Genomic DNA, 25,553 nt, shown 5'->3' with positions numbered 1-25,553 from the left:
GCTAAGTTAGAAAACATAATCTGAAAGCACTTGTCCACGCTATTTACCACTCATGGAAGTCTTAAAATGACAAGTGACTGGAATGTAATTTCACAGTGAGGAAAACCAGTGCTTCCCCAAACGCTTAGTTGATGTTGTTCCTGTCCCAGTTGCTGACTCTCTTTTGGGGGGTTATTTGAGTGTTACCTGTAGAGTCTGGAGTTTCTTCCATTTGTATTTTATATAAGTTTTTAAAAAACTGTCTTGTCCTTAAAACAGATTTTCTTTTTTATAGAATTACTCCATGTCTGTATATCTTGTACGACAGCTCACATCAGCCATGTTATTACAGAGATTAAAAATGAAAGGTATTAGGAATCCTGATCATTCCAGAGCGCTAAGTAAGTAATGTTTTAAGACTAAACATATGAGACACATTGATGAAGGAAAGTCCTTACATACATAACAATATACAGTAATATTAATCACTAATATATACATACACATGCATACCATATATACACTATATATGTATACACAGACACATGCATAGTATATATGTTCATGTGATTGTAGCAAGTAACTTGAATTAGTTACTTAGTGAAAGAAACCTCAGACACATTATTACATTGTTATCAGTTGTTAGAGGAAATAAAGAATATAGCTTTTCTGTCTGCAAGTTTACCCAGTTGTTGGAAACAGCTAATGCAGTCTAATAAAAATGTAATGAGTATGTGTTGGAAAACATTAAAGTTCAGGCCCCTGCTCCATTCCTTATTCCTCTCCTAATTGTGTTCTTAAATCCTAAAACTGATTTTTTTTTGTTTGTAACTCTTTCCTCCCAATGGCCTTAATTTTTAAAATCTTAAAAATTCAGCATGTGATACAGAGTTTAACCTGTTGGTGATTCCTTAATCTAATAATGGAAATGTGGTTGTGTTTTTACTACATTAATAGTCAACATTTTGTCTTTCTTCACCTATTCAAAGGGGGGTTGGAACTTTTCAAATATTTTCTGTAATTTTTCTCTAATATTATCATAATTTCTAAGTTTATTACCATTTTCTTTTTAAAGTTAAAGAAAAACTTACTGCAGATCCTGATAGTGAAATTGCTACAACTAGTCTTCGAGTGTCCTTGATGTGTCCTGTAAGTAAGCTGACAAAATATTCTGATCATTTTGCATTTCATAAATGACTAGTTATCTTATAAAGTTGGGGTGGGTATAGATAAAAGAATATTTTGATAGAATTCTAAATTTTTGCCTTTTCTATTAGATATCTTCATGAGTATGTGTTAGGGTATTTTGTATCTTAAGCAATTATAAAGCAGTAACTTACAAGAGAAGAAGCCTTAGGCTCAGAAACCTGTCATAATTAATGATGTAAAGAATGCAGCTTCGTTTGCATATTAAGAGCTTCTTTTTATCAGAATGCATGTAATACTATAAATAGCAATGTTACTAGAGTCTGATAAATGCTAATTGATGGTCTTGGTTTAATGAGTTAGGATGTGTGGACTGTCTTTTTAGTGCACTCTTAAAGTTACACAGTAATTTTTATTTCTTATCTCCTTACATAGAGTAAGGTGAGAAATCATTCAGTCGCTCTGAGATCTTCTGCGTAATGTGTGGTTGGCACTGAGCTAACTGAGAGAAAAACAGTCTAGTTAGAGAACACATCCCATGAAAAAGAGGCAGACTACATGTAGTGATAAGTGAAGGGGGGTGGAGGAGTGTCAGGATGTGGCTGAAGCTTCTGTAAAATGAAGTGTGTGGAAGAAAGCCTTTCAGACAAGAAGATCTTTATGAGAAAAGCTGTGAGTCATGACTTTCTAGTGTAGTTTAGATAACATTTGGTGATTGCTACCTTTGTAAGACGTGCTTTGTAAAAATTTAATAGAGAAGTATGTTAGAGGGAGAGGGAAGAAAATAATTGTTGGGTTCTGTAACATGCAAATGTTGGAGCAAGGTGTGAGTGAGGCATTATATTTATTTTGTAGATGAGGGTCCTGGTCAAGCATAGTTAACACAAATCAAAGGGTCACAAATAGAACTGTCATCCTTCCAATTTTGTTTCCAACAATTGCTGCCAGATTGGGCTAAAATGTCAACGCACTGGTTTCTAATAGACTTTTTTCTGCTGTCTTGATAAATGTTGTTTGTTTATTTATCTTTATGAAGCTTTTTTGGAAAGCGTTTGTGTGTATGTGTGTGTGTGTGTGTGAGCGAGCATGTCTATCTGCATGTCAGGCCAGATGGCAATCTAAGCCTAAGGTGTCATTTTTTTCAGGAACTATTTATTCTGAGTTTTTGAGCCAAGATCTCCCTGGGACTTGGTACTTGCCTGCTGGGCAGTGTTTTTGGTCAGTGAACCCAGTAATCTTCTATCTCTGCCACCCCAGCACTGGGATTACAAACATGCTACTACACCCACTTTTTTTTTTTTAATCTCTCCAGCCCATTTTTTAAAAACTGTTTTTCAGTTATCAAAATGTATTAGTAGTTACACTGTCTTATTTTCTGTCTGTTTTGTTGAGTAAGTTAGTATAACTTACTCAGCTTATTTTCATGACTTTTTCCACACACTAATAGTGTAAAGAAATAAACTCATTTATATTGATGCAGGATTCCTAAATTGAATATGACTATTCCAGAGACTATACCAGTACTACATAAATACAGGGATTCCTTCTAAGATTGCAGAGATAGTTTGGTTTTAGAAAAATTCTTATAACTGTTTTATCTTATACTTGAAAATGTTATATATCTAGTCAGCTTCGATTCTGAGTAGGACATAAATTTAATAAAATCAGAAAATATAGGGATTAAATTCTTAGGTCAGTATTCTATTTAATGTTATAAAAACTAGAGGTACATTATGGCAATGAGGAACATTTGGATATGCATGTAACTCTACTAACTGTCTCTCAGGAGTCTAGTTGTCTGTAGTTTCTTGTAATATTTACAGCTTTAGCTCAAAATAGAAACAAAGTTTGTGGCTCCTGGACTATGGGTTGCTCTTAACTTTATAGTAGAGTCTGGAAAGCGAAGGGGTAATCTGTTTTCAAAGAAAGAACAAGGAAATGCATGCTTTAAGAGAACAGACTGGATTTTCTGTTAAACTCAGGTTAATTCTACATGGTGAGGTCTCTAGCTTTTTTGTTTCTTTAGAGACAGGGTTTCATCATGTATACCTGGCTTTCCTGGAACTCACTCCGTAGACACGCTGGCCTCGAACTCACAGAGACCCTTCTACCTGTTTCTGGCCCCCAAGTGCTAGGATTAAAGGTGTGTACCACCATAGCCTGGCTTAGGTTACTAACTTTTTAAGAATCCTTTCTCCTGCCCTTGTTTTCTCTTTCTCCTTTCTAGTCTTATACATTCTATTACCTAGTCAACAAACACCAAGAACACTTTGAGCTGGTATTGAGCCAGCACTGGGGAAATACAGGAATAGACACAGATACTATCCTTTGTTAGAACTGCTCATAAATGGAGATGTTTTCTGTAATGATATGTGGAAAGGTCTTAAGGGTTCTAAAAGGAAACTTCACCTGGTCTAATGAAGGTGTGGGTGTCAGTGGACCTCTTCTCTAAGAAGTAAGCAGAGCAATATAGATATAGCTATATAGAAACATACTGGAAATTGACACATTTGATTATATAATAGTAAATTGTAAAAGTTTTCATGAATATTTGAAATTTATGTTGCACATGAAGCTTATATGTAAAGAGCTCTGAAGAAGTTTAGTGACTGTGAAAAAATCAGTAAAGAGTGTGCATAGAGAGTTCTTAGAAACATACATAGCTCTTAAAAGTAGAAGAAGCTTCAGTTCACACTGAAAATAAGAGAAATGTAGTTCATAACTGTCTTGAAGTATTTCTTACCAGCCGGACTGGTGGAAATCAAGCATTCAATAACACTGGTGATAATGGTTGAATGGAGTCAAGCCCGTTAATGTATGATTTTTACAAATCATTAGATTACTCTATTTCAGGTAGTTTGTCAATGTTCAAAGATCCCAAAGAATTCTTTTTGATCCAAAAATAATTTCATTTTGAGGTACTTAATTTATAACATCATGGCGATACAAGGTGGGAAACGCTTAAGTGTCTGCACCACTAGTGTACTAATTAAGTAAACCATGATGTCTTTGTATTGTAGTAGCTTAAAAAAAGATTTACTTTCTAAAGTGTGTGTGTGTGTGTGTGTGTGTGTGTGTGTGTTCGTTCGTGTGTTCATGTGTTCCTGTTCACATGAGGGCAGGTGCCCATGAAGGTCAGAGGCATGTGGAATTGGAGTTACAGGTGGTTGTGAGCCACCTCATGAGGTTCCTGGGAGGCGAACTAAGGTCACTTCAGCTTCAGTATGTGCTTTGAACCATTGATCTTGCTCTCTAACTTCTAGTGGTTACTTTTTTATACAGATTTATGTAGTAGCTCATGGGTAACAGTAAGGTACAAAATTTTGTAAAATGCACCATCATTTGTGAGAAAATGAGTTGTAAAATATATATTCGATTTCTGCTTAGAACTTTCACGAAAGGGCATGCAAGAAATGTCTAACAGTGATTTCCTTAATAGAGAGATTAGGGGCCAGGTAAGATGCAGGCTTGGGTTTTGTTTTGCTTTGGTGTGTGTCTTTCTCTGCCTTTGGACTTGCACATTACTAAAGTGAAATGATCTTTCAGAAATCTTGAGATTACCCATAAATAAAACTATAAAAATATCTTTATGAAAACAAATTTAGGTTGGTTCTTAAGACCTTTATGAATACCCTTTTTCTCCTGAAGGCTTTCTTGTCCTATTTGAGCTCATTTTCATGTTGTGTTCTCTGTTTTGTAGTTAGGAAAAATGAGGCTGACGATCCCGTGCCGTGCAGTGACTTGTACACATCTGCAGTGTTTTGATGCTGCCCTTTATCTTCAAATGAATGAGAAGAAGCCTACCTGGATTTGTCCTGTTTGTGACAAAAAGGCTGCCTATGAAAGTCTAATCTTAGATGGGTAAGTAAGTGTATCTATGGGTATAACTGTGGCCAAACAACTCAAAAAAGAAATAGGTGGAAAAATAGGGGGCGGGATGACACACAACAAAACACAGCCTGCTGATGAGGCAGATCTCTGCATTTAAGGCTAGTTAGGACTGTATAATGAGACGCTGTCTTAAAAAATCAAAGCACTAAGTAGTAATAGGGCAAGTGGTTAATGCCGTCACATTATATAGCTGCTAAGTTTTAAGGCTGTGCTTAGGTTATTTTGACTCAGGAGTTAAGTTCTAAATGTTATTTCTTACATTGTTTGTTTTAGAACTGGGCAAATTATATGAACTGATTTTTAATAAGTGTTTTTAGTAAAGGTTTACTTTTTAAATTATGTGTATATATGTGTGCCTAAGTATGATCATATGCAGTAATAGGCCTGATTTCTATTCCTGTTCATCTGTCCATCCATCCACCCTCCCATCCGTCCATCCATCATTTTGCCTCCCTCCCATAAACAGGAATTGTAATTGTCATAAAGTGTAAAGTAATTGGAGTTCCAAAAAAGTTTTTTTTAAGTTTTGCACTATTACTTTGTTTTTAGTGTATACTATTTTCTTACTCCATCTTTGACTATTATGACATGTATGTACTTCTAATTGATTTACAGGCTTTTCATGGAAATTCTCAGTGACTGTTCTGATGTAGATGAGATCAAGTTCCAAGAAGATGGTTCTTGGTGTCCAATGAGACCCAAGAAAGAAGCTATGAAAGTAACCAGCCAGCCTTGTACAAAAATCGAAAGTATGTGCTGAATGGCAGCAGTTCCCAAAGAAGTGCAAATTATTAAATATTAACTTTAACCACTAAGAATATTTTTAGGGTTTAATTATCTAGCTTTATCTTTGGGCCATCCGCCCTTCTTTTTCTTCTTTTAAAAATATCTTACCAATGGAGGGGGGGAGGGACTTGGACTTTACACAGGGCAGGGAACCCTGACTGCTTTTTGGACTGGAGAGGGAGGGGGAGAGGAGTGGGGGGAGGAGGAGAAGGGTGGGAGGAGGGGGAGGGAAATGGGAGGCTGGGAGGAGGCGGAAACTTTTTTTTCTCAGTAAAAAATTTAAAAAAAAAATCTTACCCGCTTCTAAATAGTGTTTTATGTGCAAAACAAGTAAAGGTATCTAAAGTTAGGAAGCTTTGGATATAGCTTGAAGACTGGAATTCAGATTCTGGGCACCCATAAAAGCTGGGTGACCATGTGTAAGCCTAGTATGATTCCAGTACAGAGACAGGAATCCCCAAGGAAAGCTGTTCTCAACTGTAGATCAAGACTCCTTTGAGTTTGTGTAACATCATCAAAGTTTACAGGTATTTACATTATGATTCATGACAGTAGGATAATTAGAGTTATGAACTAGCAACGAAAATGATTTTATGGTTGGGGGTCACCACCACATGAGGACCTGTGTTAAAGCATTAGGAACCATTAAGGTTGGGAACCATTGAACTAGACTAAGTAATCAAATTGGTTCAGTCTATATGCGTTAGTAAAATAGCAAACAATTGAGGAATATTAACCTCTGTCTTTCACATGCATGCTCATATATGTGCAGACACACACATATGCGTACATGCATACTATGTATACATACTTGAGAAACAAACAAGAAAAGTTAGACATTGTTTTTTGTATCTGTACAGAAGCCAGTGTGGTTAGGGAGGTTACGTATTATTTATTAGTGTGAAGACAGTGGTCAGGAATTAGCTGTTATTGAACAAATTCTTCTATTTTTGTTTTTGGTAGAGGGATTTCATAGCTTTAGTCACCCAGCGTGTGCACTTGTTTTTAATCTCCTACACTAACCTGCACTAAAGGACACACTGAAAGAGTTTGAGGAAGTGAAGTCCATGCATACATTCAACCTCTGAATTCATTGCATTTGACTTTTTTCTGTGTTGAAATTCTAAAAAAAAAAAAGTAATAGATTTTCTGAATACTAGAAATAAAGACTTTATGGCTATGTTCGTTATTCTCTTATGATTGTCACGGATCTCTTAGGGGTTAGATTGCCAGGGTTGCCCTTATTATGTAAAAAGTGTGCAGACACAGTTTTATTGATTAGTATGTGATGTTTTTTCTTTCTTTCTTTTTTTTTTTGATAGATGAGAGGGTGTAACGTTACATAACATGCTAAACGTGATTGCTTATATTAACATAATGGGTGATGACTAGATGATTCATATCAGTTACTTAGGTAACTAATTTGGGATTTTTTTTTTAAAATATGAGCAAGATTGCTATAGTTGAAATGTCAGATTCTGACTCAGTGATGCTACATGTAAAAATATGCAGCTGCTGATACTGCATACTCGAGGCCAGATGTCTCTGACTTAATGGTGCCACATGTGTATAACAACACAAAGCTGACTGTGCACATTCTACACCGTTGTCACATGGCATGATACCAGTTCCCTAACCCTTAAGATCGGTCTGTATAATAATTACTAACCAGACAGACAGCGTGAGCAGTACTAGACCCTGTACTAACCTCCTGATAGTCCTGGAGAGAATAAGTGTACTGTGAAGGAGGCTCTGATCTCTGTCTGGAATGGCCCTGACTTTGACATAAATGTTTAACAGACAAGGTAGGCACCTGGACTCTGTCCCTACTAGAGTGCAACGGCTTCCCTGGATGTGTATCATCATGTATATATGTAGGCATTTAAGACTTAGAGCTCGTTTGTGTTTTATCTTTGATATTTCTTTTTTCTTCCTGTTGATCCACCTCCAGGTACAAGTGTCTTTAGTAAACCTTGTTCAATGACTATATCCAGTGATGCAAACAAGAAGAAGATAGATGTTATTGATCTAACAATAGAGAGCTCTTCTGATGAAGAAGACGACCCTCCTGCCAAAAGGAAATGCATCTTTATGTCAGAAACACAAAGCAGTCCAACCAAAGGGTTCGTCAGTTTATAGTTCACTATTGTTCATTGCACTTAAAACTAGTTGTTCTTGGGGTGGCTTTGAAATATGTCTGTGCAGAGTCACTATCGAAGACAATTTTCATCTGTTTTTGGTATAGTTGAAATATTTTCAAGTAAGAACATTATTTACAGGAAATCAAACTTTGATAGAAATATTCAGCGTCTCTGGGAAGTGGGAATTTAAGTGTTTATACCTTGTGTTATATTCTTGAACCCACTTGTATGATTTGGTATCTCAGTCCAGTGTAAGGATGTTGGTGTAATGGAATGTAGATGCCGGAGGCTTGGAAGGACAGATCATTTCTGCACTTGTATACTTGTGAGGTGATTTAGGTTGTATCCCTTGATTGACTTTTACCCACTTTCTGTTCTGTTAAAATGAGGAAAAATACCTGCTTCATAGAATCACTATTAGGTTTTCATGAGATTATAAAATAACCTGGCCATCATGTCAGGGACATGGTATTTCCTTAAGGAAAATTCATCATCTTTCCTTTCCACTTTACAAATCAAAATACGGACAAGCATATGGGTGCACCTTATCATGTACATTCTGTGACTAATATGGGGAAGGTATTGGGACCTTTGGAGCCCAGCTAGTCTTAACTGTGTCCTCAGTTTTATTTAGTATTTTCTTCATCTTTTTAATAACAAAATTTTACCCATCTTCAGCATACATCATATCATTGTACGTTCAGTACTCCAGAACAGTTCCAGCATATTTCCAGTGTGCAAACCCCACTTCCTCACTTGTTTGTTATCGCACTTCCTCTATATGTAGGCAGTGTCAATTTTTCTACTTATATTACAGCTTTTGAGAGACAGAGACAATCGGATCTCTTGAGTTCGAGGCCAGTCTGGTCTACAGAGTGAGCTCTAGGACAGGCAGAGCTATATGGAGAAACCCTGTCTCAAAAACAAAAAACAAAAAACAACAAAAAAATGTTAGGCTTAAAACTATTGACTGCTTTCTGTGCTATTAAAGCACTTATTCTAAGCTGGTATGGTGGCTAATACTTGTGATAGTAGCATTTCTGAGACTGAGGTAGGTAGATCACCATGAATCTAAAACCAACCTAGGCTCCTGCCCCCCAAAAATCCTAAAATAAAGTATTCATATTTAGGACTTGATTTATATATCACACTATGAACACAGGCTTATGTTTTCTTTTACCTATTTAATTAGAATACGTTTTTATTTTTAACACAAAGTGAGGAAACTATGTACTATTTTTTAGTGATATACTGAATTGCTGTTTTTTGCATAATTTGTTTGATACTTCTGAAGATCAGATGATAAACAAATGAAGATTCAGTTTTGAAGTGCTTACTGAAGTGTAGAATCAATGTATGTTTTAAGTATTTCTAAATTTTACCCTATCATTTTAAGTATAACTAAATGTTTATAGTTATAAGAGTTTCATACTTATTCATGTTTAAAATTCTATTCATGTTTTTCTATTCAAGGTTTAAAAATATTTCTTTTGGCTTTTTTGATGTTTTACCTACTTGCATGTCTACATGATAATGTCTGATTCCCTGGAACTGGAGTTATAGACAATTGTGAGCTGCCATGTGTGTACTGGGAATTGAACCTGGGTCCTCTGGTAGCTGGTGCTTTTAACTGCTGAGCCATCTCCAGCCCCTCATGATCAGTTTTTGCCTGAGAAATTGTTATGTGATCCCAGGAATAATGAACTAAGTATGCACATCATTTACTTATACTAAGTCATAAACTTATTTAGAAGCAGTTCTTTAGTATATATATATAACTACCATTTATTAAAAGTGGAAACAAATTGATACTAGTGAGGTAGTATTCTTTTACATAAAGAATTAAATGGTTGGTGCTGGAGAGATGGTTCAGAGGTTAAGAACACTGACTGTTCTTCCAGAGGTCCTGAGTTCAATTCCCAGCAACCACATAATGGCTCATAACCATCTGTAATGAGGTCTGGTGCCCTCTTCTGGCATAGAGGTGTACATGCATGAGGAACATTGTATACATAATAAATACATCTTAAAAAAAAAAAGAATTAAATGGTTGGACAAGGAGATGGTTCTGTGGGTGTGATTCTGAAGTTAGGTCCCCAGCACCCATGTAAATTTCTGATCTATATGCGTCTTGTGATTCAGCGCAGAGTTGAGGGGATGGACAGGCAGATACCAGAGGCTAGCTGCCCATCCAGTCTAGCTGAATCAGTGAGTGCCAGGTTGGATGAGAAATCCTGTTCTAAAAAATAGGATTGAAGAGTACATCTTGGTAACTGCCTTTGACTTCCACATATACACAGTTGAGTACATACACAAACACACTAAATTTTGGCTAAATATTTGGTGTTGCTGGGTATAGAACATCTTTAATATGTTTTAGATTTGATCACTTTTAATTTTATAATCAGTGCCAAGAACATTCATTCACATTAAATACATAGCATCAAATTATGTTAGTATGTTAAGGAACAGTTCAGAAATTGTTGAGAAAATTTTCCTAATCATACTTCAAAATTCATTTAATAATTTTTTTAAATGAACCTCAAATGGGCAACTCTAAAAGAAATATTTGAAGTCAAACTGTGTAATACAGTATTATCCAAAGATGTTATAATTTCTTATATCCTGAGAAACAGTGACATAAAGAAATTAAGTTTTATTTTTCATAATTATTATATTCTAGTAACAGTAGAAAACTTATATGTACAGTAAAAACATGGCAGGTCATAATAGTGATGAAATTGAGCCAAGGCATTTCAGCTGTCGTGTTGGAATGGTTTAACTGCATGTGCAGTGCATAGCATGTGTATTTGTGTTAAGAATGGTTTAAATGGAGTCACATGGTGGAACGTGGGTGACTATTGCCAAAGACACCTTGGATTATGATCTATTTACAAATTTAATTTTGGGTGTTTATTCAGACACCTTTGCCTGTAAGCCCATTGGGGACATTACCTGTAGTTAAAGAAACTGTACTTTATAAGATGAGGAATACTGAGTGACAGGTCTTATGGTTCATTTCATGTGTGACTGAAAATTGTGTAGCAATTCTGACTCATAAATTGAAGCAATTATAGACGGTGCCTGGTTTTATACTACAACGGTCTACCGCATGTGTCCTGTACTCTGCTAACCCGGTACTTGAGGATGACATGAGACTGGAGGGATAGCACATACGTGAGGTGAGAGAGGTTCAAAATGACCACTTTATGCATCAGAATAGAGATAGTTTATACTGTGGTCACATACCACAGAGGTGGATATTAAGACTCTTTATGGAGATTGAAAAGAAAAACACAACACTGGTAGATATAAGGTGAAAATTTGTAATTATATTAAGGATACTTGAAAGTTTATATCTTAAAAGTCTAAATTTTAGCTACTTGATTATTTTCATAAAGTTGACATAATCCTAAATACCTAATACATAATACCTAAATCACATTTGCACATTAACACACACAAAATGAACTCATATAATGAGAATTCTGAGCTCAGTCTTAGGAAGTTAGTAATTATGTATTAAAATGAGATAAGTAAAGTTTTTTCTAGGAGTTCTTTAGCATTGGAAACTACATTGATGATTGGTTTTTGTCATAAGGACAGCTGTCTAAGTTAATAGATGCTTTAAAAGTATTCAGTAAGTGTGTCCTGATAAACTTAATGATGATAGACTCTCTGCTTAAACTGAGTTCTTATTAGATTGCTTCAATAAAAGAAACAGTGTATAGTATACATACCGTACCAGTTTTGTTCCATTTAGGGCATGTGTTTGTACTTAGTATTTTAGCCAGTGTTGATCATTGAGAAATGCCCATGAATGCAGCCCAGAGGAAGCAGCAGGAAAGTGAGTAGTGTGAAGCCTGGAATGTGATGGATGAGTGGATATTGTTAGGACTGATGATATTAAGCCACAAAAGGGGACTGTCACAACTATTCTGATTACTTTTTTTAAAAGATTATTTGTTTGTTTGTTTATTTATTTATTTATTTTGAATACAGTGTTCTGCCTGCATATATGCATGCAGGTCAGAAGAGGGCACCAGATCTCATTGCAGATGATTGTGAGCCACCATGTGGTTGCTGGGAATTGAACTCAGGACCTTTGGAAGACCAACCACTGAGCCATCTCTCCAGCCCCCAGAACTATTCTGATTCTTAAAGAAAACTATTGACTGAATTTTTCTTTATATGACAGTTAGCAGAGTCCAGATCAGTAGAACAGTAATACATGGAAAATTTCCTGATCACTAATAGTTGCTGTTTTGAGTTAAAATTTCATTTTCTGAGGGCTGTAGAGAAATATCTTAATGGTTTAGAAAACTTGTTGCTGTTCAGAGGAAATGGGTTCTTTTACCAGCACCCACATGTTGGCTCACAACTGAAACACTCCATTTGCAGATGTTGTGATGCCCTCTTCTGGCCCCCACTGATACCAGGCACTCACGCTTCATGCAGTCAACACACTAAAATAGTGTCTCTTAATTTTCTCCTTCCTCCTTCCTTCCCTCTTTCCTTCCTTTCTTTTTTTTCTGGAGACATTTTCTTAAATGAGGTTTTCTTCACTTAGATTACATTTTTAAAAATTATGATTAAGAAAGCAATACCGCGAGACAGTAAGATTAATCAATATTTTAAGTCCCTCTTCAGGTCATAGGCATTATCTTAATTCTTTCCTCTTTACTACTCCATCTTATTTCTGTTGAGCCCATTCACTGAAAACACTTGTCTTTGTTAGGGTTCTTTTTACTGTGATGAGCACCCGAAGCAGCGTGGAGGGGGAAGGGCCTGTTTCAGCGTAGAGCTTCATATCACAGTCCACCCTCGCAGTCAGGGCAGGGACTCAAGCAGTAACTTGGGGATAGAACTGAGGCAGATTTCATGGAGGAAGGAAGGCTACTTAGTGACTTGCTCCTCTAACCTCCTCATCCTGCCAAAAAAAAAACACCACTCAGGGCCTTCTTCCCAGCAGTGGTACCTTCTGCAGTGCTGGGCCTTCCCATAGTGATCATTCAGTATTGTGCCCTCATATAAGAGGTCATTTATGAAGGCATTTTATCAGTTGAGTTTCCTCTTCTCAGATGACTCTAGTTTGTGTCAAGTTGACAACTAACCAGCACATTTGATCCCTTGTCATCCTGATCACAAGCACACCACTGTTCAGACAGCCATCTGCTCCCAAGATGACATCACTGTAGTATCACAAAATAAAATAGTCCAATTTTTATTATTTTGTTTTATGTGTGTGTGGTTATTTTGTCTGTATATATGTCTATACCCTGTATGCAGGCAGTTATCTCAGGACCAGAATTCCTTGGAGCTGGAGTTACAGTTTTTAGCTATCATGACCCTAAGAATCAGGCTGTATTTGGGGGGAGAGTGACCAGAGATTTTTTACTGCTTCGCTATCTTTTCAGCCCCTGCTCAACCTTTTAAAAGTCCCAGGTTTTAAAGAAATCCAAGACTTAAAAAGTTCAAAGTTTATCTAAAACTCCAGAGTGTCTCTAAAATAGTCATGGTCTCATAATTGTGTGTTCTTATGAAATAAATTAAATCTTTCTTACTCCCAGGTGGGCTAACCAGGACATAGTTACATTCAAATCTAATCAAAACCAATGCCCCCCCCCCCACCATATCTAATGTTCCTGAATTAATACCTCTTCCCCAGGCAATCTCCCAAATTTATAAAAAAGGAGCAGAGCTACATTAGCTTAACCTGACCCTTTGTTTAGGATGGTGTCAATTTGTCTGGAAAGGGTAGGTCCTTCTGTGTGGCAGGTGCAAACTGTGGCCTGAAATTCTTGCTGCCATATAATGTAGAAATATGGGCCTGTATAATATGGCCCTACAGAATGTCTGATCTGTTAAAACCTTTATTACCCGCCTTTTTTGCCATTGTCATAATTATCAATATAATCATGTATGTATTCTTTTTGCATTTCCATTATCTGTTTTTGACAAATAATGTGGAGTAGCAGCTAGGGAGGTTTTAGTGTCTTTATATCATGACACAAACCAGTTGGACTCTTGTCTAACTGTATTCTAACTACTTAAGGCTTTCACACTAAGTCAAGATTATAGAAGTTTATTGGTTAAATTTGACTGAAGAATCATGATAGTTGAAACATGTTTCAGCTATGGAAATAGAAGTCTAGATGCCCGGATTATCATCCTAGTCCCACTTTGTCACCATGGTTTTCCATAAAGTTTCTAAAGAAGTTGTATTTTTTTCTTTCCTTTTTTTTTTTCCTTGCCTTTTCTCTTTTGCCCCCACCTCTCTGCTCCTACCCTCCTTTTTTGTTGTTTTGTTTATTTGGGAAAGCATTGACCTTGAACTTCTGATGTTTGCATCTCAAATACCGCTGATGTTAGGGTTTCAGACTTGTGTCAGTGGTTAGATTTTAGTGGTGGTGCAAACCCTGCCCAGAGAATTGTGCTGCCTTCATCCTCATACTAATTTTGAAAATTTGGTGTTAACTGGCAGCTGTGGGATGCTAATTTAGATATTTTACTCCCTTTCATATCTTCATACTTGTTGCTAAAGTACCCATTTCCATTGTAAACAGTTCATAATGTTGCTGTGGCTTTTCCAAGCTAAGAAAAAAAATTGGGTAAATATGAATGAAATCTCTCTGTAAGCCTAGACTTTCAAACATAGGCTAAACTATTAATTATACTGCTTAATTATATAGTATGTATATTTTTGTATAAAGTAGATTGTAAAGTATTTGTTGTGTGCCCGATTTGTGTTTGTACTATCCTGAATAGCTCCTCGAGGCATAGGTTTTCTAAGTAGAGTGGCAGTATATCACAGTAGTAGCCAACATTTTTATTTCTGGACATCATAAAGATCTTAAATCCCAAAGACTGGTCATTTTCTCTTAATTTCTGATTGTATCATTGTACCACCAGACTGGCTAGCTTTAGAATCAATTAATTTAGTTCAGATCACATCCAGATTTCAAATTATGTAATTGAAATTGATTAGATAATTAAAACTGAAGAGACTGATTGAACTGGTATTAGTATTTTCATAAAGGTGTTCTTATTTTAAAATAATTTTATTATTTCTTTTTTGTTTTGTTTTGTATTGTTTTTGAGACAAGATCTCACTATGTAGTCCTGGCTGGATTGTAACTCACTATGTAAATTATACTGGGGAATGTTGGGATTAAAGGCATGTGCATTGTGCCCAGCAATTTAGGTAAACCTTAATTGTCATCTATTTTAATCTTAAATTTTTTTTTTCTTTTTCTTTTCTTTTCTTCTTTTTTTTTTTTTTTTTTTTTTTTTTTTTTTTTTTTTGTGGGGAAAATTCAAGACAGGATTTCTCTGTAGCTTTGGAGTCTGTCCTGGAACTAGCTCTTGTAGACTAGGCTGACCTCAGACTCAAAGATCCACCTGCCTCTGCCTCCTAAAGTGCTGGGATTAAAGGTGTGAGCCACCACCCCACCTGACAGTCTTAAATGTCTTTATAGACCAGTTATTTTATCTATATATATGTTTTGTATATATTAGCAGAAAATGTATTTTTTTATTTTTGAATTAAAGTACTGTTTATTACAGCATAGTTTTCAACCTTCCTAATGCTGTGACCCCACCCCCAACCATCAAATTATTTCCGTTGTTACTTTATAACCAATTTTGCTATTGTTTTGAATCATAATTAAATAAATCATAATGATGTGCACGGTATCTGCTAATGTGACCCTTGTGAAAAGGGCCATTTGACCTCCATAGGGTGAGAACCACTGTTTTCTGGTCTATTTTAATTCCACTTTGCTCCTACACCAGCAGTTAGTGTTTAGAACCAAGATGGATTCATGTTAGAATGAAGGGTGTTAGGAAAGAGAAAATAGGATAGAGAAGTATTATGTAGTGAATGATTGAGACTAAGTGATCATACATCTGAGAATGCCCAATAGTTTAGCTCTTTTTTCTTGTGAACTAACAGCCGGGTTATTTGGAATTTCCCATATTTTTTTAAAACAGGGTTCTCATGTATCAGCCATCTTCTGTAAGGGTGCCCAGTGTGACTTCGGTTGATCCTGCTGCTATTCCACCTTCATTAACAGACTACTCAGTACCATTCCACCATACACCAGTGTCAAGCATGTCATCAGATTTGCCAGGTATGTGGGGAACTTTTCTTTCCTTTGATTTAGTTATATTTTTTAATCTTAATCAACACAACAAATATATGTTTGTGTCTGTACACATATATACATATAAATAAATTAATTTTGAATGTAAATGCTCAAGGAAACTTCAAGACCTCATGTAGAAGTATTTCTGTCTTAGTATGTTATATTCAGTTATTATTTTAACTAATGAGAATCTATAGATTTCTGATGATAGGATATATTGGAGTAAAGTAGGAAGTTTTTGTAAAATTGTAGAAAATTTGTACCCAGGCTTTTTCTTGGAAGCTTAGGGGACAGAGTTTCCTTAAAAGGCTTTCTTCAAAACTTCTATACATTTGGGCCCATTTTTGCTTAGTGATCTTCACCTTGTTAATTTTCTCTTCTGTAAGGATGTATTTCTCTAAAGTAGGTCTTAATATTTGGAGATACTTTTATATGTATAATCATCACATGTTAGCAATTCAAATTTGCTTTAATTACCTTAGTACAAGAATTTATGCAGCCAAGACCATGATATAAAATTTAACCACAGTCTCCCAGTCTTTTTTCTTTCTTCCTCTGTGCTAAGATGCTTCTTTTAATATCTTTTGTCAGTCACGGCTGAGCAAAGTTAGAACTAGTACATCATATATTTATGACTTCTATCTATGAACAATTTTAATTTAATACACTTTGCTCCTGTTTTTTTTAAGTTGGTTTTGATCTTTGGTTTATTTTATTCTTAAATTGATAGTTTTATTCTTGTACAGTTTTTTCTCTTGAATTTAGTTTTATCTGAATAAAATTTAGTGGAAAACAGCAGATGAAAAATAATGCCAAAAATGTCTTTTAAAAACCATCAAAGGACATTGGAGATTAACATATGTTTGCTTCACTTGTAGCCTGTGATTTTTGTCCTTTTCACATTCTTTGTGAGACTATCTAAGACCAGTCAGAACATATTCATTGTGTGCAGAGACTGCTAGGACAAAGATGTGAGGGTTCATAGTCTCACAATAGAGTTCTTAATGATCAGTGTGTTGGAACCTTGGCTAAACTGACGAATGAATGTTCATTGTCTTCATATGTCTTAGAAGTATGTATTTCTAAAGGATTTGCTTGAGGCCTTTAGCTGAAAGTTAGTTTTTGATAGTGAACATTTCCATTTACTAAAACGAACCTCTATTTCGTAGAAATACCAAAAAAAGGGTATGAATCACTAGTCCCGCTAGTTTGCATATCATGGGAGTCTGAATGGTTTCTTTAAATTTGGGAGAATTAATATTCTGGTTTTGAGCGTAAGTGAATTTTTTTGTGTTGGTATGTCTTTCTAAAATGACTTTTATATTTTTTAAAAAAATTAAGCATGTGGAAATCACACTTATATTCAAGGCTGATAATTGACCAATATAAACCAATAATCTGGTTAAATACTGAAAAACATTCTTAACATTTGAAAAAGCTTAAATAGAAGAGGACCAGTTATTCTTAGGAAAAATTGTTGGTTCTTAAAAGTTGTATAGCAATTAGACATGTAAGAAGTTTAGCTTTTTACTCCTGTTTTATTGTCTATGCACTTTTTGGTAATTAGTGATCTGCTATATAATTTTTATGTAATTAGTCATAATGTACAGTTTCGCTATTGCTAAATTTAATAATTTTATAGTAAAAATTTAAGTAGCACAACAAGAATGGAGAGAAGACAGTTTTCATAGATTCTAACATTCTTTTTAAACATCATAAATCTGAATCTTCTGAATCTGCAGGAGAACAAAGAAGAAATGATATTAATAACGAAGTGCAGCTTGGAACATCTTCTGATACTGTGCAACAGTGAATACAAAATAAAACATAATTTGTATTTATGGAGTGGAAAACAGCTTGATTATTTCAAGAAAAAATATGTCTGCCTTATTATTGCTAGTGCCATATTGTCAGGTGTGAATGGTGCTCAAAAGTTGTATGATTAAATTTTAAAGTGCTAAAATCTTTTACATATTCAACCATGTAGCATTTATTCTTTGTGAAGTTTATGGATCAATTAAGGAAAAATTGTGTGTTTGTCAATGAGGGAACAAGAAATAAAAGATCAGCCCTTTTTATTAATGAATTTAAAATTTAAAAATTGCAATTTTATTAGTATTAATTAAAAGCATAATTGTATTGTTAGCATTCTTAATAGCATTTTTTTTAAAGATAACAGCATTTTCAACTAAAATGAGGACAAAAAAAGAAACTGTCAATATGTTGCTACAATTGAAACATAATAAGAAAATAGTATTCCTAACAAGGCAGTAAAATTTTACTGTTGAAACCATTTCATATGCAAAATGATGTTCTTAAATGATAAAAATGATGATAGTCTATTCTTTTATTAGTAGGGATAACTTTCAAACTACATGGGAATGTTTTCATTGAGGAATATTCACATTAAACCCTTTGTGGAGTTTGTGATTCTTGGAAGGCAATCTGAATTTTAACGAAGCTTTAGGAAAATGTTTATACATCTTATGGGCATGTGTAAGTTGTAGTCTAGTTATCTGTGGGTAAGACATTAAAACAAATACATCAAATTCATCCAAAAACTTTTAAAATAGATTTTGCATTTGCTGGGACACGCGGAACCAGTAAAAAAAAATGTCAATCCATCTGGAAAGCTGGGTTGAAATAACCAATATTGGGAACCATTGGCGCTCAGTGTACATTCTGTAATAGGAGAGCACAGAGATGGTAGTAATATTTTATCTAACTTTCATGTCCACTTAGAGTCACGAAGTGGCAACAGTTGAACATTGGGGAAAGTGAGCATTCTCAAATAATTTGTTTCGATTTGTGGTACATCTTCTGAAATGGTAGTATTTTCTTTAGCTTTTTTTTTTAGCTTGTTATTAAAATAGATTTGAGTAATCAACGTAAAAATGGAAAGTCAGACATGGTGACTTGTGCCTGTTATCCCTGCACTTAAGAAGGAGTGAGTTCATGTGTCAGCCTGTGCTACAGAATAGGACCGTTTGTGACAAGAACACTTACTGTTCCTACAGAGAACCTGACTTGATTTTATAGTACCCATATGACAGCTCACCAGCACCTTTAACTGCAGCCCTAGAGTATCTAGTGCTCCCTCTTCTGAACACTGTGGGTTCTTGCACACACATTCACTCACGGACAAACTCAATAAATAGATTTTAAAATGTCTTGAAAAAGTAGGAGCTATTTTAACATTGAACAAATTATTATGCCACTTGGAGCAACAATGAATAAAAACAACAATGACTAAAAATCAACCCGGTTTAATAAATGATATTCCATGACTTGGTCATATAAAACTTTCAGAAGGCATAAAAAAGTTAGACATTTTTGAATTGCTATTTAAAAGCAGAGAGGTTTATTAAATAATTTAAAGTGTTCTCATTTAAATATATCACCTTCTGGTTATCATTTTAATGGGTAAATTATTTCAATAGTGAATTGTGGCTTGCTTAGTTCATCAGTTTAAAGTTCTATATTATGTAGCTAATTAACAGATTATACTAATAAGTTTAAAATGTGCTTTAGAAATTGTTTCAGTAATTCCTCCCCAATGGCTGGGGTTACTGCTTGTATCATAAGTGTTTAAAATACACTCATTTGTAAATAAGGAAATAATGACACTTTAAATATTTTTAGTTAAAATTGTTTATAGTTTTTATTAAATGTGTCCATTATCTTTCTTACTAATCTCTATTTTCATAGTGATATAGTATTATATTAGAATTTCACTCCATGTGGTTGGTATAGTAAATGCCAGCATATAAATATTTATGGAATTGAATAGACATTGGCCTATTTTGTTTGTTTGTTTGTTGTCCTTTTTGAAACAGGATCTCACTGTATAGCCCTGGCTGGCCTGGAACTCTTAGAGACCTGCCTGTCTTTGCCTCCAAATTGCTGGGCAGCCTTGCCCTAACTTAATGGCCTCTGTCCAGGATGTGCTTTTTAAAATGTTTTAAAATAACAATAACTTAGAAGCATTTGATCACACAGGGAAGTCTTCAGAGTTTACTTTGAAGATTATTGGTAAACTTTTCAGACAATGTTTTTCCTATAGCTTACTGTTACTTGAGTATTTATTTAAGGAACTTCTTTTTCACATTTCTATTTCCAGAATGCAGTTGTAGAGTTCCTTCCAGTTCCTTGGTTTAGAAATTGCATTGGCTGAGTGCGAATGTAATGGGTGTTAACTGGTTTAGTAGTGAGTAGCAGTTCCCAAGTGCTTGCTTTGTGCAGAGCATTATACTCTGTAGAATTCTTGATGTGGGATCTGTTAAAGAACTGGTATTCGCACTTAACGTGTATTTCTGAAAAATAAATGTGAAGTATCATAAGAACCTAAGTATGTTGTTTTTTTAATGGTCCAAAGATAATTACCATGTTTTTCTTTTTTATTGCTTCTTGCTATATTAAGTTACAAAAGGAAAAGATTTTGGTCAACTAGCCCAACTCTGGAAATTTTTGGACTGTTGCTTTTGAGTTGTCAGAAGGCAGTTTTTCCAGTTGTTTGGTTAGAGCATATATTCACCTTTCATTTTAGATGCATTAGATATCACCAATTATGATTATAGAACTTCAATGTTGCTGAGAGGTGAGCATTTGCCACAGATGTTCCCTGGCTTATAAATGCAGAATGATCTTGGGAAATAATTCTTGTCTCCACAATATGAGACAACTATTAACAAAGCATTTTTGTTCTAGGTTTGGATTTTCTTTCCCTTATTCCAGTTGACCCACAGGTATGTATCCTGAATTTAAGCAACTAATTTGTCTTTGGTTGTTGATTATGTCGTACTAACTGAAAATGACCAGTTGCATAAAATCAGGACAGTTGATTCTCATGTGGACAGAAAGGAAGTACCATAGAAAACTTGTACGATTTTATTCGAAGGAATAAAGTTACTGGTTTTCAATTTATTTTTTATTGTTCTTATTACTTAACTTTCTATTTTTATTTATCATAAACAGTTGATCTTTCTTACAAGGGCTTGAGTGATTAGAATGAGGGACAGCACTACTAAATGCATAGAAGTTAAGGCTTTACACATTAAAAGATTTATATAAAACAGTCAACTAAAGTTCATCAGATCTGGATCACTGACTGAGACTGGATCATTGTTTGAAAGACAGAGCCAGACTATGAAAAGGCTTCAATTGAAAGTTGCTGTGTTTCCAATCAAAGGAAAGAGATCCCAGGAGTATCCCAGAATTCCAGTCACTGCATGGTGAGCATGGATTCTGCTGACAGTCATTAACAGCAGAGACAAAGCACAGAAAGTGAAAGGGGCGAGGTGGAACAGCCAAAGAAAGCACTTGAGTGGTACCTAGGGAGGGGTGGAAGAATTGTCCCTGTCTCAGCAATTTCAGAATTGACTAACTGCAGGTCCAGTATGAGCCTCCTATCTCCTCAATATCTGCATTTGATTGCACAAACAACACAGGAAATTTGAGCCCAAGATATAAATGGACTGAGGATTTTCTTCTCATCCTGACTTTATTTATGAGTAAGACCTTACAGGGGAAGTTACATAGTTTTCTAGGACGTAAGTTCTTCAAGCTTAAGAGAGTTATATACTTTTATGTGAACAGTGGTTTAAAAGAAAAATAATCTTGGAACCCATGGTTTTTATTTCATAGTTTTATTTATATGCTTAGTGGGAAACTGATTTATTTGGTAACTTGGTAGGAGGGTGAGAGTGACTTCACTTCTATTGACTATAGAATCCATAGGTTTCCTCTTACATCTCCATGTTGTTCCATAATTCCTGTTATCCTTTTGCAGGTATATACTTAAGGGATCTAGAGTAAAAGTTGCAATGGCTACAACCCAAGTCTTAATTATTCAAGGCACAGAGTCCATTGGCAACAGGATGGCACCTTTTAGCATTTTTTACAGCGTAGTGCTATGATATAGGAAAAAACAAGCTTGAATGGTAGCAGATTTTAATGGAATCATCTAGGCTTTTTTAAAATATTTTTCTTCAGTTTCAATATAACTAACTTGATTTTAGAGAATTTTTAATACTTGACAATTTCACTTTCAGAGCTTCTTATGAATGTCTGTCAAATTTTTCATGGGTGGCATTAATTTTATAGACAAGCCAGGAATTATCCATCTGAAAAACCAGTAACTTTCTTTGTCAAAAGGCAGTTTCAGTCGGGCATAGTGGATCACCTGTTTAATCCATCACTTGAGGGGCAGAGGCAGGCAGATCTCTGAGGTCCAAGGACAGCCTGGTTCATGTAGTGCTTATGTTGTGCTTTCCAGAAAAGCCGGAGATATATAGTGAGACCCTGTCTTGGAAAAAAAATCAAAAAAACAATCAATAATGAATGAATGAATAAATAAATGGATAGGCAGCCTCAATTTTACTTGTTCTCTCAGCTGTTTTCTTTTTCCTCTTTTAATGCGCCTTGAAAACCATGTAATCTGAACAGTTTAGTTTTGAATTGCTGTCCATAACTCATTGTCTCTAGAAGTCTAAATGATATAGAGGATACATAACGTTAGGTATCCTTGTTGGTTTTTTCCTGTAGTCTAACTGAAGACAAACTTAATAGCATTAGACATTATCTGTACCAAAGTCAGTGCAGTTGTGCCTCATGTAAAACATGGTATTGTGAAATATAAAATTCCAGTTAGCTCTTATTTTAATTCCTTATAATTTTAGATTACTGTGCTCAGGTTTTGTATTTTATGTGAATCGGCTATCCAGATGGAAGGGTACTTGAAATAAGAATATTTGGAGAAGGATCTTAAGAAGCGTTATAAGGAATATTAAATTTGTGGTTATGATATTATTCTCTCAACATCCTGTGATAATTAGCTACCATATAGCCTCAAATTCAGAATGAATGTTGACATGCTAATTATACAGGTATTGCTGTCTTTGTTTAAAGCGGACTCCAATGCCATCATTCAGCTTGTTGCTCTTAATATAACTCTTAAAGGGTCTGTTTGATTCTAAATTTTGAAAAATCAATGAACTTTGTTTCAATTATTACATTGTTTTTGAGGTCAGTTTTAGTCATAATTTGGGGGTGTCAGTATTTAACATGAAATGATTTCAGTCATTGTTGACATTGCGTTTTCCCTGTGTATATGGCCAACAAACAAGTTCCACACATTCAAGACAATTAAAAATGTGTGGCATTCATGAATATAAAATAGCTAAGCCCCTACCACCTTTTATTTAAATACAAAATTTGTTATTTTTAAATCCCCTGAGGATTTAACTTTGTACCTGTCATTTGTAAGTATTTTAACAATTTCTAGTCTGTTTATTTAAACCAATGTAGCCTCTTCCTCATCAGCATCATTGTTTGTTTCAAGCAGTACTGTCCTCCTATGTTTTTGGATAGTCTCACCTCACCCTTAACAACAAGCAGTACGTCCGTCACTACCACCAGCCCCCATGAAAGCAGTACTCATGTTAGTTCATCCAGCAGCAGGAGTGACACAGGGGTCATAACCAGCAGTGGAAGTAACATTCCTGACATCATCTCACTGGACTAAAGGCGGCCATACTTGATTCTGGGAATCATTCATCAGAACTACTCTTGGATATCTAGTCCATGGAAGCTATTTTTTTTGCAATTTAATATTTATTGAAATGTCAGATGGATTCTTTGCTTTCTGAGAAATGAACACAGATGACTCCTGCAAGAACCAGATGGCAAGCAAGGACTTTTCTTATGCCGTACACTGAACATCAGATATATTTCATCTATGACGGTGTCTTCTTGAGCAGTGGATTTCAGTTCCTACATTACTGGATGGATTCTACAAACAATTTTTTTGTTACAATAAACAGCAATAAAGTTATGTAAATACTTAAACTTTTCTAATTAAAAGAAAATGTAATCACTGATCTATAATAACAGCCACTTCTGTTTAATCCAGAATGAAGGGAAGAAATCATGTTTGCTGAATGAATACTTTCTATAGAGTTGTGTTCTATTTTGTTGAAGTAATGAAGCTTCAGTAACTAGCCAGAACTTGGTTCCACTTTTATTCTTTCAGTTCACCACTCTTCATGATAGCATCAGAGAAAATGCTATTTGTGTTCTGTGTTTTTCTCTTGTCACTCATACTTTGACATTATATGCTGGTGTATGCAGAGTTAAGTGTTGAGGTTTGGTTGCTCTTTTTAGTTACTATGTTTAAGAACACTAGGCAGATTTTATCCTATGATATAATGTGTTATTTTTGGTTACCATACATTCTTATTCTAGAATTTTTACAATCTTGAGCCTTTTTTTTTTTTTTTAGAAAGAAAAAGTATACAGTGTTTGGATGGAATGTGCTCAAGTTAAGACTGGAATAGCTGGTAGAATTTTCTTTGCAATGTTCGGAAATATTTAATACTTGGGAGGAACCAGAACATATTTAGAAGTGGAAATAACTAAGTTCTTCCTATGAATTTAATTTGTTTCATATATTTTATATACTAATACAGAATACTTTGTTGGTTGAAACTTTTCACATTTTAATGTCACAGATATAGAAATTATATTTAAAGTCTTTGATCATAATTCCTCAAATGTAATTTCAGTTTCAGCAGTGATTTTTTTTTTTCCAGTTTAAAGAAAAGTCAATGGAGGGTCATACCAGATCTCATTTTCCTGTTTTTTTTTTTTTAATGAAGTCTTTTTGTGAAGACACGGACACAGAAATTAGGGATGTTTGAGTTGAAGTGAGGGAAAGGGGCCCAAAATTCCACTTAATGCTGCCTTTAAAACACACCTCTCATGTGACTGTTCTGGGTGAGCTTTGGAAAGCGCTGTGTCTCCAGTGTGTTTGAATCACCGTAGAAGCTTTCAGCTTTCCTGGTTTCCACTCGCGTCATTTGGGTTTCTTAATTTTCAGTTCTCAAAGATGTAGTACTTTCTCTACCTATGCTATGTCCTAACGCATAGGTTTTTTTAGTGGCTACTCTTAATTTCTCAAATAAGTTTCTGCATAAGGACTCTCTGCTTCTACTCATGACAGGGACTTATTGCTTTAGAATTGGTACAGTTCTAAAGAGCTGGCTTGTCCCTGTTTGGTGTTTTATCTTTCAAGTTTTCATGGCCTTTGTGTACTTTTTGTACAAAATGCTTGTGTAGTTCTCCATATTGCTTCTTACTTGCCTCCAGCACCCTATGTTCTTTCCTTTTGATAGGACTTTTGTATCATCAAAGATAAGGAAAGCTCAAACAGCCCCTGTGATCACAGTAGGCAATGGTACTTTGACCCTATGGCCCCTGGCTTTTACTTTCTTAGCCAGTCCAGATAGAGAATTTCTTCTTGTAGGACTTTATGTTGCTACTGTAAGTGCAGATGCAGTTTCTGTTACCTCTGTAATCAGAAATAGTAGCCTAGCCTGGCTTCTGTAGTATAATTTGTTAATAAATGATGCAGAGTTGTTATCATTTTGTTTACCCATTAGAGTATCAAAGACTCCCTTACAATGAA

General features: G+C 35.1%; 1 protein-coding gene across 9 annotated transcripts in view; it reads left to right on the top strand.

The window, feature by feature from the left end:
• Window positions 1-23,971, top strand: part of Pias2 (protein inhibitor of activated STAT 2) — an 81,452-nt gene extending 57,481 nt beyond the window's left edge. For 5 of the 9 annotated variants that reach the window (XM_041639170.1, XM_041639162.1, XM_041639166.1 and 2 more), the window contains 8 exons: window positions 275-380; window positions 1,055-1,128; window positions 4,826-4,986; window positions 5,632-5,765; window positions 7,754-7,925; window positions 15,936-16,075; window positions 20,798-20,835; window positions 23,430-23,971. In XM_041639170.1, the coding sequence (XP_041495104.1) occupies window positions 275-380; window positions 1,055-1,128; window positions 4,826-4,986; window positions 5,632-5,765; window positions 7,754-7,925; window positions 15,936-16,075; window positions 20,798-20,835; window positions 23,430-23,612 (1,008 nt within the window). In that variant the 3' untranslated portion in view covers window positions 23,613-23,971. Of the gene's footprint in view, window positions 1-274; window positions 381-1,054; window positions 1,129-4,825; window positions 4,987-5,631; window positions 5,766-7,753; window positions 7,926-15,935; window positions 16,076-17,832; window positions 17,932-20,797; window positions 20,836-23,410 lie in introns of those variants that run through there. The other 4 variants (XM_041639168.1, XM_041639164.1, XM_041639169.1 and 1 more) reach the window with 4 other exon arrangements.
• Window positions 23,972-25,553: the final 1,582 nt, after the last annotated feature.

Source organism: Microtus oregoni, unplaced genomic scaffold, assembly GCF_018167655.1.
Source record: "Microtus oregoni isolate MIOR12 unplaced genomic scaffold, Mior012 000057F_ref0000458, whole genome shotgun sequence".
Taxonomy (NCBI): domain Eukaryota; kingdom Metazoa; phylum Chordata; class Mammalia; order Rodentia; family Cricetidae; genus Microtus; species Microtus oregoni.
The sequence above is the reverse complement of the archived record's forward strand: the minus strand, read 5'-3'. Positions and strand labels throughout refer to the sequence as shown.